This window comes from Tamandua tetradactyla, chromosome 6, assembly GCF_023851605.1.
Source record: "Tamandua tetradactyla isolate mTamTet1 chromosome 6, mTamTet1.pri, whole genome shotgun sequence".
NCBI lineage: Eukaryota > Metazoa > Chordata > Mammalia > Pilosa > Myrmecophagidae > Tamandua > Tamandua tetradactyla.
Genome location: NC_135332.1, coordinates 140,171,334 through 140,186,979, shown reverse-complemented (window position 1 = coordinate 140,186,979; position 15,646 = coordinate 140,171,334). Strand labels below are relative to the sequence as shown.

General features: G+C 43.1%; 1 protein-coding gene across 1 annotated transcript in view; it reads right to left on the bottom strand.

The window, feature by feature from the left end:
• Positions 1–349: 349 nt before the first annotated feature.
• Positions 350–15,646, bottom strand: part of PTDSS1 (phosphatidylserine synthase 1) — a 67,719-nt gene continuing 52,422 nt past the window's right edge. Inside the window, exons 10-13 of the mRNA XM_077167276.1 lie at positions 10,837–10,936; positions 4,848–4,916; positions 3,593–3,662; positions 350–1,458 (exon numbers count right to left, since the gene is read on the bottom strand). Coding sequence (XP_077023391.1) covers positions 1,349–1,458; positions 3,593–3,662; positions 4,848–4,916; positions 10,837–10,936 — 349 coding nt within the window. The 3' untranslated portion in view covers positions 350–1,348. The remainder of the gene's footprint in view (positions 1,459–3,592; positions 3,663–4,847; positions 4,917–10,836; positions 10,937–15,646) is intronic.

Here is a 15,646-nt window from a genome sequence, read left to right as displayed (position 1 = left end):
TAAAGATTTCCTTAAAGGAGGACAAGACTTTGAAACTTTAGGGCTTTGTGAAATGAGGGAACAAATGGATTGCTTTCAGTGAGTTTATATCTACAAGTCAATCAAACAACCAGCAAATAACAATGACTATGTTGCTTATGTCCTTTTGAGCTCTTGGAAAGGTTAAGCAATGGGACATACGTGTCCATAGGCTCTCTACAATAGGTACTTTTTAAAAAATCTTATTATATAAAACACAGACATTTATGTTCCCTTCAAGCTACTTGAAAAATACAGTGATTACTTACAAACAATGGAAAATACTGGTAAGAGACAAGGAAATGAGCATTTCACAGAGACTGGCCTTGGATGAGCTTGAACATGAATTATTTTATTTCAAACAGGGATCCATCAGTGGTGGTGAATTATCGGGGTAAATGTTCTAGAGCATGGCACGGATGGAAGGTAATACTCACCAGCACCTCACATGTGACTAGAAGACAATGTCAGCAACACACCATGGAAGGAAAACAAACAAATTGTAAAAGGCACCTGGCTGTGGGGAGAAGCCGCCGTGTTCACTGCCTGTGAAAGACTCACTTTTGTGCACTGTGGATAAGTCTGGACAAATGACATTTGGAATGGAACAAGAAAGGATCAGTTCTGGCACCCAGGATCCCACGCAGGAAATTAACCTTTTCTTAGACTGGCTTATACCCCTACTATGTGGCTTAAGGTTTTAGAAAGGGTGCTGAGGCTGCTAAATAATAACACAAAAGCTCTTCCCTTTTTTCTCTAGAAGGGAGGGGAACCCTCTCCGTTTCAATTCTAGCAGTGGCTTCTGAAGGCTTTTAAGCATCTAACTTAAAAACAAGTAACAACAATAACGATTTAAAAAAAAAAAAGAAAAGAAAAGTAGTTTGAACTCCAATCAATTAAATGGAAAGGCAGATTCATAAAAATAAAACCTGGGACCAGTCCATTAACTGTACAGTTACTGTCTCATCTGAATGAAGATATTTAAAATGCATCCACAATATACCCAAGCACAAAGCTGCTCTTGGCAACTGGGAGGAAAAAGCTACCTTTTTCTTCAAACACACTGAATCGCTACCGGTGACCACATGCCAAATGCTGAAGTTAAAAGAGACCCCAAATTGGCAAAGAGCTGAAGACAGTGGTCTGCCTGATATGGCCAGATCTGTGGGAAACCCAACTTACACTCTCAAATGGTGGCCCCCCAAAGTTTCCTCTCTTCTTTCGGTTTGTTCTGTGCATTTTCACCCTCCTAACAGGGAGGCCCAAATGAGTTCCATTTCCCTCTTAGTTCTAGGCACTCTCTGGATCTCCTTTGATTAACCAGGGTCTTTCATTTCTTTCCAACGCCATTGGTGACTTTTGATTTGGAATGTCGATTCCTTCTTCTCGAAGAATGGCTCTCGTTGTTGCCCGAATGCTTGGGTGGGCTGTCTTCAGAACCTGGCCAAAGGAATCAGGACACACGGTCACGGTCACGTTGGGCTGCTTGGCTCCCAAGGCTCAGCCTTAGGTAACCTCCCTTTCCAGACCAGCCTGCTGGAGGAGCACAGGCTCTTCCCCTGACACTTGCACTCCATCTAGTGGCCTCATTAATAAATTAAGGCAGCACACACAGAATCCCCAGGATTCAATTAGAAGGTGATGGGTCCCAGAAAGTCTGGGTGGTTCTGAAGAATTTCTACATCCACACTGTGTAGGAAGAAGTGGGGCAGAGTGTGGTGGTGGCTATGAAGACCAAGAGCGAAAGTGCATATGACACTGAGAGCACAAATGAGGGACAATTAAAACCTAAACCTCAGCCCTTATATCCAAAGGATGCACTACCCAAGTTTGCATCCCTTAATCGGCTACACACCAGTTTCTAGACTCTAAATTGGAAGGGTTTCTTGACTTTATAAAATGAAAAATAATGCATGCCCTCTGTTGTCTGAGCTGGAGGCTACCTGGACAAATCAGGCCTCCGCTGCTCATGACAGAGAATCCCTGATGCCACCCAGCAACATGAAGTTGGAGACACGCCCTCAAGATGCTCACAGTCTGTCAGAGGTGAAATAGTTTGTTGTACCATATTACTGGCTGGTGCTCTGGAAGCCCAGAGAAAGGCGTCTGTGAGGGGGGAGCCCTCCTGCTGAGTCCTGAGCAATCACAGGTGGAGGCAGGGGAGGAAGGCTGGGCGCAGCATTCCAGGCAGAGGGAGCCGTGTGTGCAAAGGCCTGGGAGGCCAACAGAACTTTCTGGCACTGTGTTGGCTACGATTCAGGCTGTGGCCAACCCCAGGGCAAGCAGCTAAGCCACAGGGTCCTTTGCCCCAGGAGGGGGGGGGGGCGGGCCCTCAGGTCCAGCCCCACCGGAACTCTCCATCTAAGACAGCTGTTAAAAACACTTTCCAGTGTTTTGGTTGCCACTGTAGGCAGCATTTAGCTTATTTCAAGAGATTCTTTAACCACTCTGAAGCCTTTTTTTCTCTTTTTTACTATTCTGTTTCTTATTTAAATATATCTCTATGGCCATGTAATTCTTTTATTCTTTCCAGTGGAGAATGCAGAAATGCCAAGGATTGCTCTGTAAGGGGACAGTTCTAAATAAGGGGCCCTGGTCAACTCCTCAGCCCCCCCCCCCACCAGGACACCAAAGCAGGTCCAGGGCCGACTCCCTGGACCACAGGAACCACCTCAGGAAGGGTGACAGGCCCTCAGCAGGGGTGCACGTTTCCCAGGGAGAACTCTACTAAGCTTCAGCCCCAGAGCACTGAGAAGAGCAACCGGGACAGCGGTGCTTTCTCCTCCTCCCTAGGTCCGCTCTGCTTCTCTGAGCCATTCTGTGAGCTCCACAGAATAATAAAGATTCATACTTCCCTCAGTCAAGCCTTCCAATCACCTCATAGGAATTGGCAAGGGATTACTGCCCAATGGAGACTTCTCAGCACCATCACTCCACAAGCCCAATTCTTAAAATGACCAGGTGACTCCAAATCTTTCCAGAATGCCCCCTGGAGAGAGGAAGGATGGAGGATTCCTGTATTTCACTACAGAAGTCCCTTGTATGCTGGTCTGCCGTGTGAGTAAATGTGATTAAACTAATCCACCTCTTTTGAAAAGCTTCTCTGCCTGGTATATAATTCTTTCTAGCCTTTCTTACCCATGATAAAAGCCAAAAGGAAAAAAAAAAAAAGGTGGGTGGGCCACAGTGGCTCAGCAGGCAGAGTTCTCACCTGCCATGCCGGAGACCTGGTTTGATTCCCGGTGCCTGCCCATGCGAAAAAAAAAAAAAAAAATCCAAAATGAAGAGCATTCCATGAAGGTGCTTGAATTGGTGCTGGCCATGTGATATTTTCCTGCCTCAGAAAAAAGAGCGGTACATGTAGCCTCTTCTTACAAAGCTAGTTTCTTGGGCAGATCTTGAGGGCTTTTTACATACTTCTTACTAATTAACAGGAGACAAGTGATGAGTAGGTTTGAGGCCCATTGTACATTATCAACATTCGGAGCATAAGTAATAATTCCAAATCTCCTTAGTGAGCCTAAGGAAGTAGAAGGCCCAGTAAAGTTTTAAATAATCAACAAGAAAAAGATACCTTTTGCACCCTTTCCATGAGGCCAGGAGATATCTGGACTGTAGGAGCCATCTTCACACTCTGAATAGGTCTAGGGAGAGAGACAGACTTAGTGACAGAACTTCAAGTAGTGGCAGAGCAAAAAAAAAAATCATGGTATTGAAGAAATTCACATTTTCATGCAGTTTGGAGGGGAAGAATACTGACTATTTCAGAGACTTATTGTTTTCTCTGTATTTACCTAATATTTTATAACTTTAATGAAGCAGAATAATGTCCTTCATAAATTGGTTTAATTAAAGTTATCGTCTTGTAACAGGACAATACAAAATTATTTGAGCTTTATAAGCTATATCTTTGGTAAGGGAAATGGTTTTGTGATATATATACAATTGCTGTTAAAATTTAACTCTATATATTCTAGATGATTGTAAACATTTCATACAATAATACAAATAAAATATTTTTCTATTATAAACAAAATATATTAAAATGAGGATGTCTGCATTTGAGCCTCTGTGGCTGCCTCTCCCAGGCTGGGGAATATCACTAGCGAGTGACCAAACGTCCTTGTGCTTATGTTCCCCAGCTATAAAATCAAGGGTCCTTCTATTTCCGAGGGTGATCCAGAGAATGCAGAATAAATCTTTTAGAAAGTACCTTTACTTCCTTAAACTAGGTATGACTAAAGGACCAAATACTGACATCAGTGAGATTTTCAGTGTTTTAATCCCATGTATGTCCATTCCTTACTTTAATCCTTGCAACTACTCAGAGGTAGGTAGGATAAGCACTGCGTGCATTTTTTCAGACGGGAGCCCCAGGTTGAGACAGAGGAAGAGGTTTGTACAAAATGAAACACCTTGGGTGTTACAGAGGTGGCTCAGTGGCAGAGTTCTCGCCTGCCATGCCAGAGACCTGGGTTTGATTCCCAGAGCCTGTCCATGTAAAAAAAAGACAGGACCTTCCAAAAACTGCATTTTTGGTCCAGTGCATTCCACACAACTTTTTTTTTTTTTTAACACATATAGTTAAGTTTTAAACCTCTTCAAAAGGAGGATAAAAATACTGACCTACTGAATAAGGCAGTTGCATGCAAGGACAGCAACTGACAGAGGAGGGATACTGAAATGGTTACATTTCTACAATGGCAAGGGTGAAGGAGTTCTTACAATGCTGACTTCTCCACAGACTTACACAAATCCGCTCTAGGTTAAAGGTCCAAGCAAGAGATGATTATTTTAAATAAAGCCCATCTATGTTTTTCCTTCTATACCTTTTCTCGGTGACCACAGTGTTCTGCGTACCAAACCATGCCATACAAACACAGGAAAGTGGTAAAGGCCTGGAAGAGAAAGTTAAGAAAAAAATCATTTTAGAAATGTTGCATGAAAAAGTTGTTTCCCAGAACAACTTTTCATTTCAGTGGGGACTCACCCAACACGGCATGCTGTGTTCTGCCATCCCTCCTAGGACATCTAGTTTCAAAATGGCAGGACATGGCAGAAATCACACCCCAAGAGTTAAGCAGAGTGAGCATCCCCAAAGTTTGTGGCAAAAAAGATCTGATGAGTCTCTGAGACCAAGAGTTACCACTTGTGACTCTATTATCAGAAGGCAAGATCACTTTTAGATGAGGCAGGATGTGCTTCCTGAACAGCTTGGCAGGTCTTTTTAAAAGAAGATATAAGATTCTAGAGAGGAGAGAGCATGTCAGCAGAGCGAGGACATCTCAGCCAGCACTTGCATATTTTAAGTGAACAAACCCCAAACCAAATGACTACCCATTCCAGCATGAAATTTCTCCAGCATTCCTTGCTTTAGGAATTCTTCTACACTGAACCATCTTGGCTATCTAACCTCCTTCTCTTCTGCTGTATTTCCTGTTGTGGATCTGTCACCTTTCCCCAACTGTGGAGACAGTATGAAATCAAGGTGGAAGCTTTTCTTCTCTTGCAGGAAGAATTCTTTACAAGAATCATAACCTTAAATTTAAAAGGATCACCTCAGAGATCATCAATTTCAACCTTTCATTTTACGGAAGAGGAATCAAGGCTTAGAGTGGTGCCTTCTCAAGACAAACAAACAGCTAGTGTGTGGCAAAGGTGGTGCCTGAACACAGGTCTCCTGATATCCCAGATGCAAGTTGTAGGAGGTAGCTATAGATATAAATAAACAAACATGGATTTTATGTCTAGGTATCTTTATATTTCCATCCATCCATTCATCAATCCATCCATCCCTAGTGAAAGAAAAACTTCAGGGAACAACAGGGCCAGCAGTTTACACTCTATAACTCAGCAGTGAGTAAATATATAAAATTATAAAATGAAAAACTTCTACTCTTTAACATTTGCTAGTGCTTGCACAGATTTCTAATATACACCAACATTAAATGTACCATTTTTATGGCATGAAGATTGGGTAAGGCTAGAGAAGATGTGTAAGCTTGTGTATATATTAGGCCCCTTACAAAGAGCAAAATACAAATGGCCTAATAGGCTGGGACGTGGGGTGGGTAGGTTTCCACCCAAAACTATGGCTAGCAGGTGGGAGTAGGGAGGTTGGCCAGATAGCCCTCATTAGACCAAATGAGCACTGATGGCTGGGAGGGCTGTCAATGCAAATTTTGCCCACCAGAGGGCAGCCATGGGGCTCTTAAGGACAGGCATGGGCAGCAGCAGGACTCTCTCCTGTAGCAGGCACAGCTGGCTCTGCAAAGGGGCTAGGCAAACACTGGCAAGTGGTGAGCGACAGGTGCTTATCATCACAATCACCACAAAGGACCTTACAGCTTCAACTAAGAGTAAAAGAAGCCTTACACTTGTCCCAGGAGACAGAAGGTTTTAATTTGTGGGATTGCAATCACACCTGTGGAAATCTAGGCATATACGTCAAGGCCTTGGTTTAAAATAGCAATTATATAGATTTTGTTTAAAGAAAGGGGGAGTGGGGGTGCAGAGAGAGGAAAACTTTCTGTAGGATGTGAGCCAGGCAATCACACCAGGGGCACAGGGCAGTGGCAGTGTGGGCAACCCCCAGCTTCCACGGCCTGGTAACTAGCATTCAGACACAGGATGACTGATCAGACAACTGCTGCACGAGAGGCTTATTAATGAGCATAAGGCATCTTTGCCCTACACCCATCTCAAGTGGTAGATATGTTCTCTCACTCTGCAAGGGAAATAATAGGGGGCTTTTGTTTCTCTGAGTAGAGTGGGAGGCACTGCATAACTGAATGCTCTCTTACTGAATAGTGTTCACCTCACTCCTGAGTTTGAGATCAACCTTGCTCTTTATTAAAGTCATAAACATGAAAAGGCACCCAGACATTAACTCCATTTTTCTTTTTTTTTTTTAAAGAGAGAGGGAGGAAGGGAAGGAAAGACAGAGAGAAGGAAGGAAGGATGGAAGGAAGGGAAACATCTTTAAACATTTTCTTGTTTTATTGTATTTTGTTTGTTTGTTTGTTTTTTACATGGGCTGGGGCCGGGAATCGAACCGAGGTCCTCCGGCATGGCAGGCAAGCACTTTGCCCGCTGAGCCACCGCGGCCCCCCCCTCCATTTTTCTTTAACAGGTAAATGTGCAAGGCAGTGGGGAACCCTAATCCTCCCTTCCAAGGGCCTCTTTTGGCACCAGGTTCTATCCCGTTAGTCTCTGATAATGCCAATGGAGGTGGGGAAGGATCCACCTTTCTTCAAAGTCCTACCCCACGGGGTTCTCTGCAGCTCCTGCAGGGGCTCTTCCTGCTTTATCTCCTTGCATTGGCTTCTCCAGCCGCCTGCCCTACAGAATTCCACCCTCAGCCAGGTTGTTTTCCCCACGGATGTTTTCCCTACCTCTCACCTGTCCCGTGGCCTTCACTATTCCCTACACCCTGACAGCTCCAAAGCTTTATCTCTAGTGCCAATCCAGCATTTCCAATGTTACAGGACAGATCAGAACTTCCAATGATACAGGAAACTCACTGTAAATTCTAAAGTCTCCTCAAACCCCAATCCTCCAGAAACAAATTCATCTCCTCCACCAATGGGCTACTCCTATATCCCCCAATGTGTCAGTAGCACCAGCAGTGGCACAAACTAGAGTCCCCCTCTAGACTGACTGCCCTCCATAATGTTCCTCTGTGAGATACCTTTTTCAGTATCAGCTTTTTTTTTCCTGCAACAACAGGAAATGATCCTCAACAGGGGATGAGAGAATCAGATCTGAATTCTGGCAGATCACTTTGGCAGCAATATGGGGAACTGATTCGAAGGGAAAATCATGAGAAAATGGGAGTCTAGACAGCTAAAGAGGCAGTAGGAGCAGAGAGAAAGAGTTGAATTACATGGCTGAATTAATAGAACTTGGTGATCAGTTGATTGGATGAGTGATGGAGAACAAAAAAGCCAGCTCCTAGCTTTTCAGCTGGGGCACCTGAGTAGGTGGTAAAGCCATTCACTATAGTCCTTCCAAATCCTTCTCGAATATTACCTTCATAGAGCCTTCTCTAACTCCCAGCTCATTTGATGCTCTCTATAGTGCTCCTTGGCTCCACGCACACAAATATTTTATAGTATTTATTGCATATAAACATAATTAGTTTGCATGTCTAATTCCCATCTGGATTCAGTGATCCTTGAAGGGAGAGGTCAGCAGGGCATGATGAAAAGCCTGAGCTCTGCAGCCAGCCTGTCTGCCATATGCTTTGGAGTCCTGGCTCTACCACATATGAGCTGTGTGACCTTGGGCAAGTTACTTAACCATTCTGTGCCTCTGTTTCCTCATCTATAAAAAGTGGGATTATAAAGTGCCTACCCTCAAAGTGTAAGGATTAAATATGTAATTTATGCACAGTGCTTAGAATGGTGTCTGGTACATAGTGAACATCAGTAAATCTTATCATTGCCATCACCATCATCTACCTGTGTGGCTCCAGTACCAGGTGCACCATTGCTGAGCATGTGGTAGATGTTATGTGAATGAATGACTTCCGAGGTACCAAGCTAAGTGAAGTAGAGATGGATGGGAGCTTTAAAAAATGACCTATGCTCTCAATAAAGTTACAATCACACAGACACAAAGACAAATAAAAAGTCAATAAGGAGGCAAAGGTTGTGTCAAATAAATAATGGAGAAAGTCTCTAAAACCAAGAGAGAGACTGGAAGGGTCTCTGCAGGCTGAGTGACAAGAGAAGGCTTCTTGGACATGTGGCCTGAGGAGACCTTCTGCAACTGATACTCCCAAGACAGGTGGGTGGGCAAGTGGGTTTCTGTGAAAACCTCTGCACTGGCACTGGGGGCCAGCAGCTGGGGGAGGGGTTAGGGCTTGTGATGAGCTGCTGTGGGAAGAGCCATCTGCCGTCCCAGGAGCCCCCCTGCCTGGCCCTCTCAGAGGTTCTCGTGGTTGTCTGGTACTAGGGAGTGGAAAGCACCCACCTCTGCCCCACTGGGGTCAGGTCATGTTACAGTTTACAGGCCTGAAGTGCACATAAGAATCAGAGGAAAGCATGGTTAAAATTGCTGGGCACATCTGACATGCTCACTGAACCTGTTCCCTATCTCTGGTCTCACGAGGAGGAAAAAAATTGATTTGAATATTCTGAAGTTTAAATACAAAGGAGATAATTATTCACTTTTATTGTTCAAGATGAAATAGGATAGCAATGGCTCAAGTTGGCCTGGCACAGTTAGAATTTCTAACAAGTAACCTTAAAAATAGATGCTGTGAAAGGCATTAAAAGCACTTTAAAAATACGAAGTTCAGTTTTGTCCTCCAAAATTAGACCTGATTCTGATTAGGCCTCTAGATTCAACTACCAATTTACAGGAAGTTCAGAGGACAAAGAAATATGTCAAATTACAGTCCAGGATACAATCAGTAACATTCAAACTGTGGGAAAATCTATACAACAAAAGAGCTGGGTTCTTGAACAAATAAACTGCAAGCAAGAGACACACATGGAAAGAAAATCTACAGATTAAAAGAGACTTAAATGGCATGGCCACCAATCACAATTAGTAATATGATTCAAAAAAACTGTTAAAAAAACATGAAAAGTAAGATAAAAGTTAGTGAACTGAACACTGATTAGATCTTTGATAATACTAAGGAATTACCGTTAATTCTTTCTCAATTGTGAAAGTGGTCGTGTTAAACAAGCAACAAAAGTATTCTTATCTTCTTTTAGAGATTCATCTGAAAGATTAAACGTGGATCTGCTTCAAAATAAGCGAGTGTTGGAACAGTGGGGAGGGCAGATAAAGGGATGAAATTGGCCAAGAGGTGATCATGGCTAAAACTGGATGATGGGTACATATTTTCTCTACTTTTGAATATGTCTGAAATTTTCTATGATTATTAAATGAAAGCCCTCATGTTAATTTTGGAGTCCAATTGAAGGAAAAGTGAAGAATCTTAAGCTTAAATGTAAAATAAGAACTTTTCTCCCAAATAATTTAAAGTTATATTAAATTAAGGTAAGTCAACAATTAAATTAAGAAGGGCGGTCATAAATAAGATGTTTAAGCTGGGTCTAAGATCTTTACTTCATTCTAAAGATGAGGAAAGAGTCCCCGTAGTGCTGGGCTCCTTGTTGACTGTGACCAGAGCTCCGAGACCAGGCTGGCAGGGAAATCCCACTCAGGGTGGAGGCTCACCTTACACACGGGTGGGTTATAAAGTTGGTCCACAGGGCAGAAATTGCTAGTCTGATTACCTTTGGAAATGTCTTATGTTACCTATGAACTACAGGACATCATTTTCTATAGCAAACCCTGCACCATAACATGCAATGTTAAAATGCATAAGGCGTGATGATGAGGTGAAGGAAAGAGTGCTGTAACTGCCCTTGCCCCATCATGGAGGTCCTTATACCTGGCACATGGGGATGGATTCCTGGAAGTTAAATCAATGCCCTTATGGTACACCCGCTGGGAGCCTCAGAATGAAACCTGCAAGGGAACGTGCTCCAGAGGCCATGTAGGACTTTGTTTCACTTTTGAACTTTAGACTGCAACAGCCTGTTGTCAATCTCAGGAGTATTACAAGTAGAATGTCTTTCTATGAACTGCTAAGGAAACTACGTGCATAAGAGAGATTATTTTGTTCTGTTTAGTTTTTAAAGAGGCACATGGGAGTTTAGCTCACAGTTCAGGGTTAAAAAGTAATGACAGGTGCACCAGTGGTTCAGCAGTAGAATGCACACCTGCCATGCAGGAGACCTGGGTTCGATTCCTGGCCCATGCACCCAAATAAAAAAAAAAAAAGTAATGACTTACCACACATAGAAGCCACAGAACAACATAGAGTATTTGGGTCTTGGAGAAGAGATCTTGACCGAATTTTATGCAAACAATTGCTTCCAGGAAACCGATAACCCTAAACAAAGAAAAATAGGTTAAATACCAATTCACTTTATCAGAGGACATGCATTACCAGAAATTTCTATAACTCAATCAAACAGTTAACTGATCACAAGATTTCTACCCCCAAACAGTGGCAGCAAGTCATCCACATAATGATAACTTCTTCAGAAACAATAATATTTATTTTTCTTTTAACCTCTTCCTTCCTTTCAGACCAAAATCTCTATATTTTAATAGCCAGAGGCTCCTGGTACCATCTAATTGAGAGCCCCTATTCCCATCGGGGGTAGACCATCAGGCTGCCTCTATTGTACACATCCCCCCCACCCGCCCCCGCACAGGGAGCCAACTAGGTTTGCATGGCAACTTACTCCACTGCTAATCCTCTCTAGTTGTTGGAAACTTTTTCCCTGTCCTGGGCTGGCATTGCCTCCTATACCTTCTATCTGGGTCCTAACTCTGTCCTCTGCAGTCATTCAAGGTGAGTTTAATCCTTTCCACGTGATGGACTTTCAATAACTTGAAGGCGGCAATCACATTTCCTCCCAAGCCTTCTATTTCCAGATAAAACATCCCTGGTTTCTGCTGGCAATATAAACCCTTTATCCTCTGTTGATCTGCAAACAGGTAATTTTGCTAAATTTAAGTGTAAAACAAAAACCAAAATAAGAACAACAAAAAACACTTTCTGTTTTTACTCTTTAATTGAAACACTAAGGGAAACAGCCACTCTTGTAGTCTAGATCCTCGTTTATGGCTGTAAGAATCAGGCCTTTATTAAGTTCTGCAGGTTGAAGGGGAGGTAAGGGTTATACACCTGCCCCATGATCCAAGGATACCATAAGAATACTTTCATACAACTCAACTTTCAGGTGTCCCTTGCTCAAGATGGAATTTGGACAATTAGGAATTGGCATATTTGTACAGATATTCTTTAAAACAGCAAGAAGGGGCCTAGAAGGTCCTCAATCTCCCTGCCCTGCCCACTGGCAGATACAGAAGTCACTGTGATCAGCAAATGGATGGATGGATGGCTCTAAACAATTGAGTTTCCAGTATCAGAATCATTCTAGCAAGACAGCAGACAGAGAGGTGGCCAAATTGTGGTTTGATGGAATTCACTCGACTCTTTCCCTTCTTTTGTTGTCTATGGCCATCCTCATCTTACATTAGCAAGGTTAAAAGGCAAATCAACATCTGGACTGCTCAAGATGCTTCTGCATGGAGGTGGCATTAGAACCGCCTGCTCTGGTACCGTCTGCTAATGTTCACACTCAACTTCTCTTCTCTTGGGAGCCTGCTCTGCAGGGCAGGCAAAGACGATGTTAGTGTAGAGCCAAGGATAAGGAGTTTCTTAGTAAACAAGAATGCAAGCAGGTTTATAAAAGAAATTTGGGACACAAAAGCTCTGGACTCAACAACCCAAGGGCCCATCAGCGATGAATGGATAAACAAAACATGGTATTTCCATACACTGGAATATTATTCAGCCATAAAAAGGAATGAAGTTCTGATACATGCTACAACATGGATGAACCCTGAAAACATTATGCTGGGTGAAATAAGCCAGACACAAAAGGATAAATGGTATATGATTCCACTTATATGAAATATTTAGACTAGGCAAATTCATTGAGACAAAAGTAGGCTAGAGGATACCAGAGGTTGGGGGAGGGAGAATGGGAAGTTAATACTTAATGGGTACAGAGTTTCTGATTGGGGTGACAAAAAAGCTTTGGTAATGAATGGTGGCACAACATTGAGAATTCAATTAATACTACCGAAGAATACACTTAAAAATGGTCAAAAGGGGAAACTTTGGTTACATATGTTACTACAATTAAAAAAAAAAAAAGGCTAGGCTTAGTGTGTCTAGGTTGGGTTTTCAATGCTGCAAAGCAAAGGAAAGTTTTTAATTTGCCCACAAATTCTGCTCCTGTACTCTGGGGGTACCCACAGCAATGCCACTGCTGTGAGCACAGCCCCACCTGCCCGCTCGCGGCTACCAAGTGCTGCCTCACAGCTGCACGACAAAGCTCTGCCCTTATGGCAGCAGGAAGTGGGTGAGCCCCTTCCTACTACAAGAAGCAGATCCTCCAACCGAGGATGCAAGACACAAGCATACCTAAGAAAAACTACTGCACAATCACCCAGATGGCCAGGAAGAACCTTCGAAGTACAGAGGAGGCTCCAGTTGTAATTAGTGTGATCAAAGACACTTTTTGGATTTAGTGATAGTAAGCTGGTCCTCAACAGATAAATAAAATTTCAACTGTATTCCAAGGTACGTTTTGGCTTCCAAAGAACCCCAGGAGTGGAGTGGGGAGTGTGAGAAGAGAGGGCAGAAGGGTCCTGGGCTGCATATTCAGAACCATTCTGCTCAACTGCTTTTATGTGTATCAGGGTTCGGAGAGAGATTTCATTTGAGCAAAGGGATTTAGTAGCTAAAGAGAATCTGCTAAAAGTGAGGGAGCAGTGGAATGGCAGGAAGAAACTGATGTCTAGAGAGGATGAACAGACAATCCAGGGTAAAATGAGGTGAAGAGGAAGATATCAGAAACAGGGAAACTGGCTATAAAGCTACCCAGCACAGTGAGCGCTGGGGACCTGAAACAGGGTGGACAGGGAAGGAGAGGATGGTGCGAGAGGCTGTGAAACAACAAGCAACGGGGCATGGCGATGACCCCACAGTGCAGAGAAGGGCCAAAGAGCCAACCAGGGCTCTCTGGAAGAGGAAGAGAAACTGCCCCTCCTGTTCTGGTCAAAGCTTACCCTCTTCCCTTCCAGGACCAGCCGGCAAAACAAACTCTTTTCCTTATGAGCCAGGCTACTACTCTCCCTCTGAGCACAGAAGCGCAATTATAATTGGGGCAGTATGGGGAGAGAGAGAGACGAAAATGATATAAACCCCACAACTGGGGAATATGTTTCCACTGGTCTGGTTCTAAAACTCCCAGTGAGCTGACATAGCATAAAGTACCAACTTTTTCCGTACTACTGCTTTCTCACTGGTAGGTTTCCATTCTCCTGCTGGAGGGAGTCTTAGGTCTGCTCTACACACATGTTTAAGTAGAAAAGGTTTATTAAAAGCTCAGATGTGTGTGGTGAAACTGCAGGAGACCATGCTGCAATTTGGATTTAGTTACATCAGCAAGTAATTAATACCAGCTTTTAAATATTTACAGAAGAGATGAAAAGCACCCTCTGCAGCACCCCACCTTGCCCTCCTGCCCCCAGCAGGCAGTTAGAAAATGTCATCACATGGAGCGTGTCCACTCCATCCTCACTCACATCTCCACACCTTGCTGAAGCCTGAGAGCATTCTAAAATGAGTGAAAAGAACGCTATAAAACAACTAGTTGAAGTCCGTTAAGAAAATCACACATTTGAGCATTTCCATTTTGGTAGGAGAGGAGAGAAAACTGAAGGCAACAGGGAGGCAGGGGAAGAGATGCGGCAGAAGAGGGGAGGTGGTGGCGTCTGAGGGGCAAACAGAGGCCGGAGGCCCTGACCTCCCATTCGCTGGCAGAGGGTACCAACTGTTCACCCACGAGGTATGTGTACATGGCTTAGGGGAATATGCTACTGTTCTGAGTGGCACACAAGTTCTCAGAAGATTCACCAATTCTGAAATTACTGTTCTGGGAGTTCTCCATCCTCCAAAAAGCATACTAGATAAGCCAAATGATTTCTCATTTGCATTGCACTTTATTTTAATCATTCCCCAACCAGACCCAACTTTCTAGAGCAGCATTTTCCACCACTCTTAGGCTTAATGTATCTTGGCCATTTCTCCCGCCATGGGCATTACATTTTTTAAAATATATTTTTATTAATAAAACAACATACAAACATTACATACATGGTATACAATCAATGACTCATAATATCATCACATAGTTGTGTGTTTATCACCATGATCATTTTTTTGAACATCTGCATCACCCCAGAAGAAATAAAAAGAGAAAAAACTCATACATCCCATACCCCTCAACTCTCCCTCTCATTGACAACTAGTATTTCCATCTACCCAATTAATTTTAACCTTTGTTCCTCCAATTATTTGTTTATTTTTTTTCCATATTTTTTACTCATCTGTCCACACCCTAGTTAAATGGAGCATCAGACACAAGGTTTTCACAATCACACAGTCACACCGTAAATGCTATATCATTATACAATCTTCAAGAAACAAGGCTACTGGAACACAGCTCTACAGTTCAGGTATTTCCCTCCAGGCACTCCAATACACTATAAACTTAAAAGGGGATATCTATATAATGTATAAGAATAACCTCCAGGATAACCTCTCAAGTCTGAAATCTCTCAGCCACTGACACTTTATTTTGTCTCATTTCTCTCTTCCCACGTTTGGTCAAGAATGTTTCCTCAATCCCTTGATGCTGGGTCCCATCTCATCCTTGGATTTCAGTCCCACATTGCCAGGGAGGTTTACATCCCTGGGAGTAATGTCCCACACAGAAGGGAAGGCAGTGAGTTCACTTGCTGAGTTGGTTTAGAAAGAGAGGCCACATCTGAGCAACAAAAGAGGTTCTGTGGGGGTGACTCTTAGGCCTAATTTTAAGTAGGCTTAGTCATCCTTTGCAGGAATAAGTTTCACAGGTGCAACCCCCAAGACTGAGGGCTTTGCCTATTGATTTGCTTGTCCCCACTCCTTTTTTTTCCGATTATTTTATTTATTTGTAACTTGGAGGTTTAGATT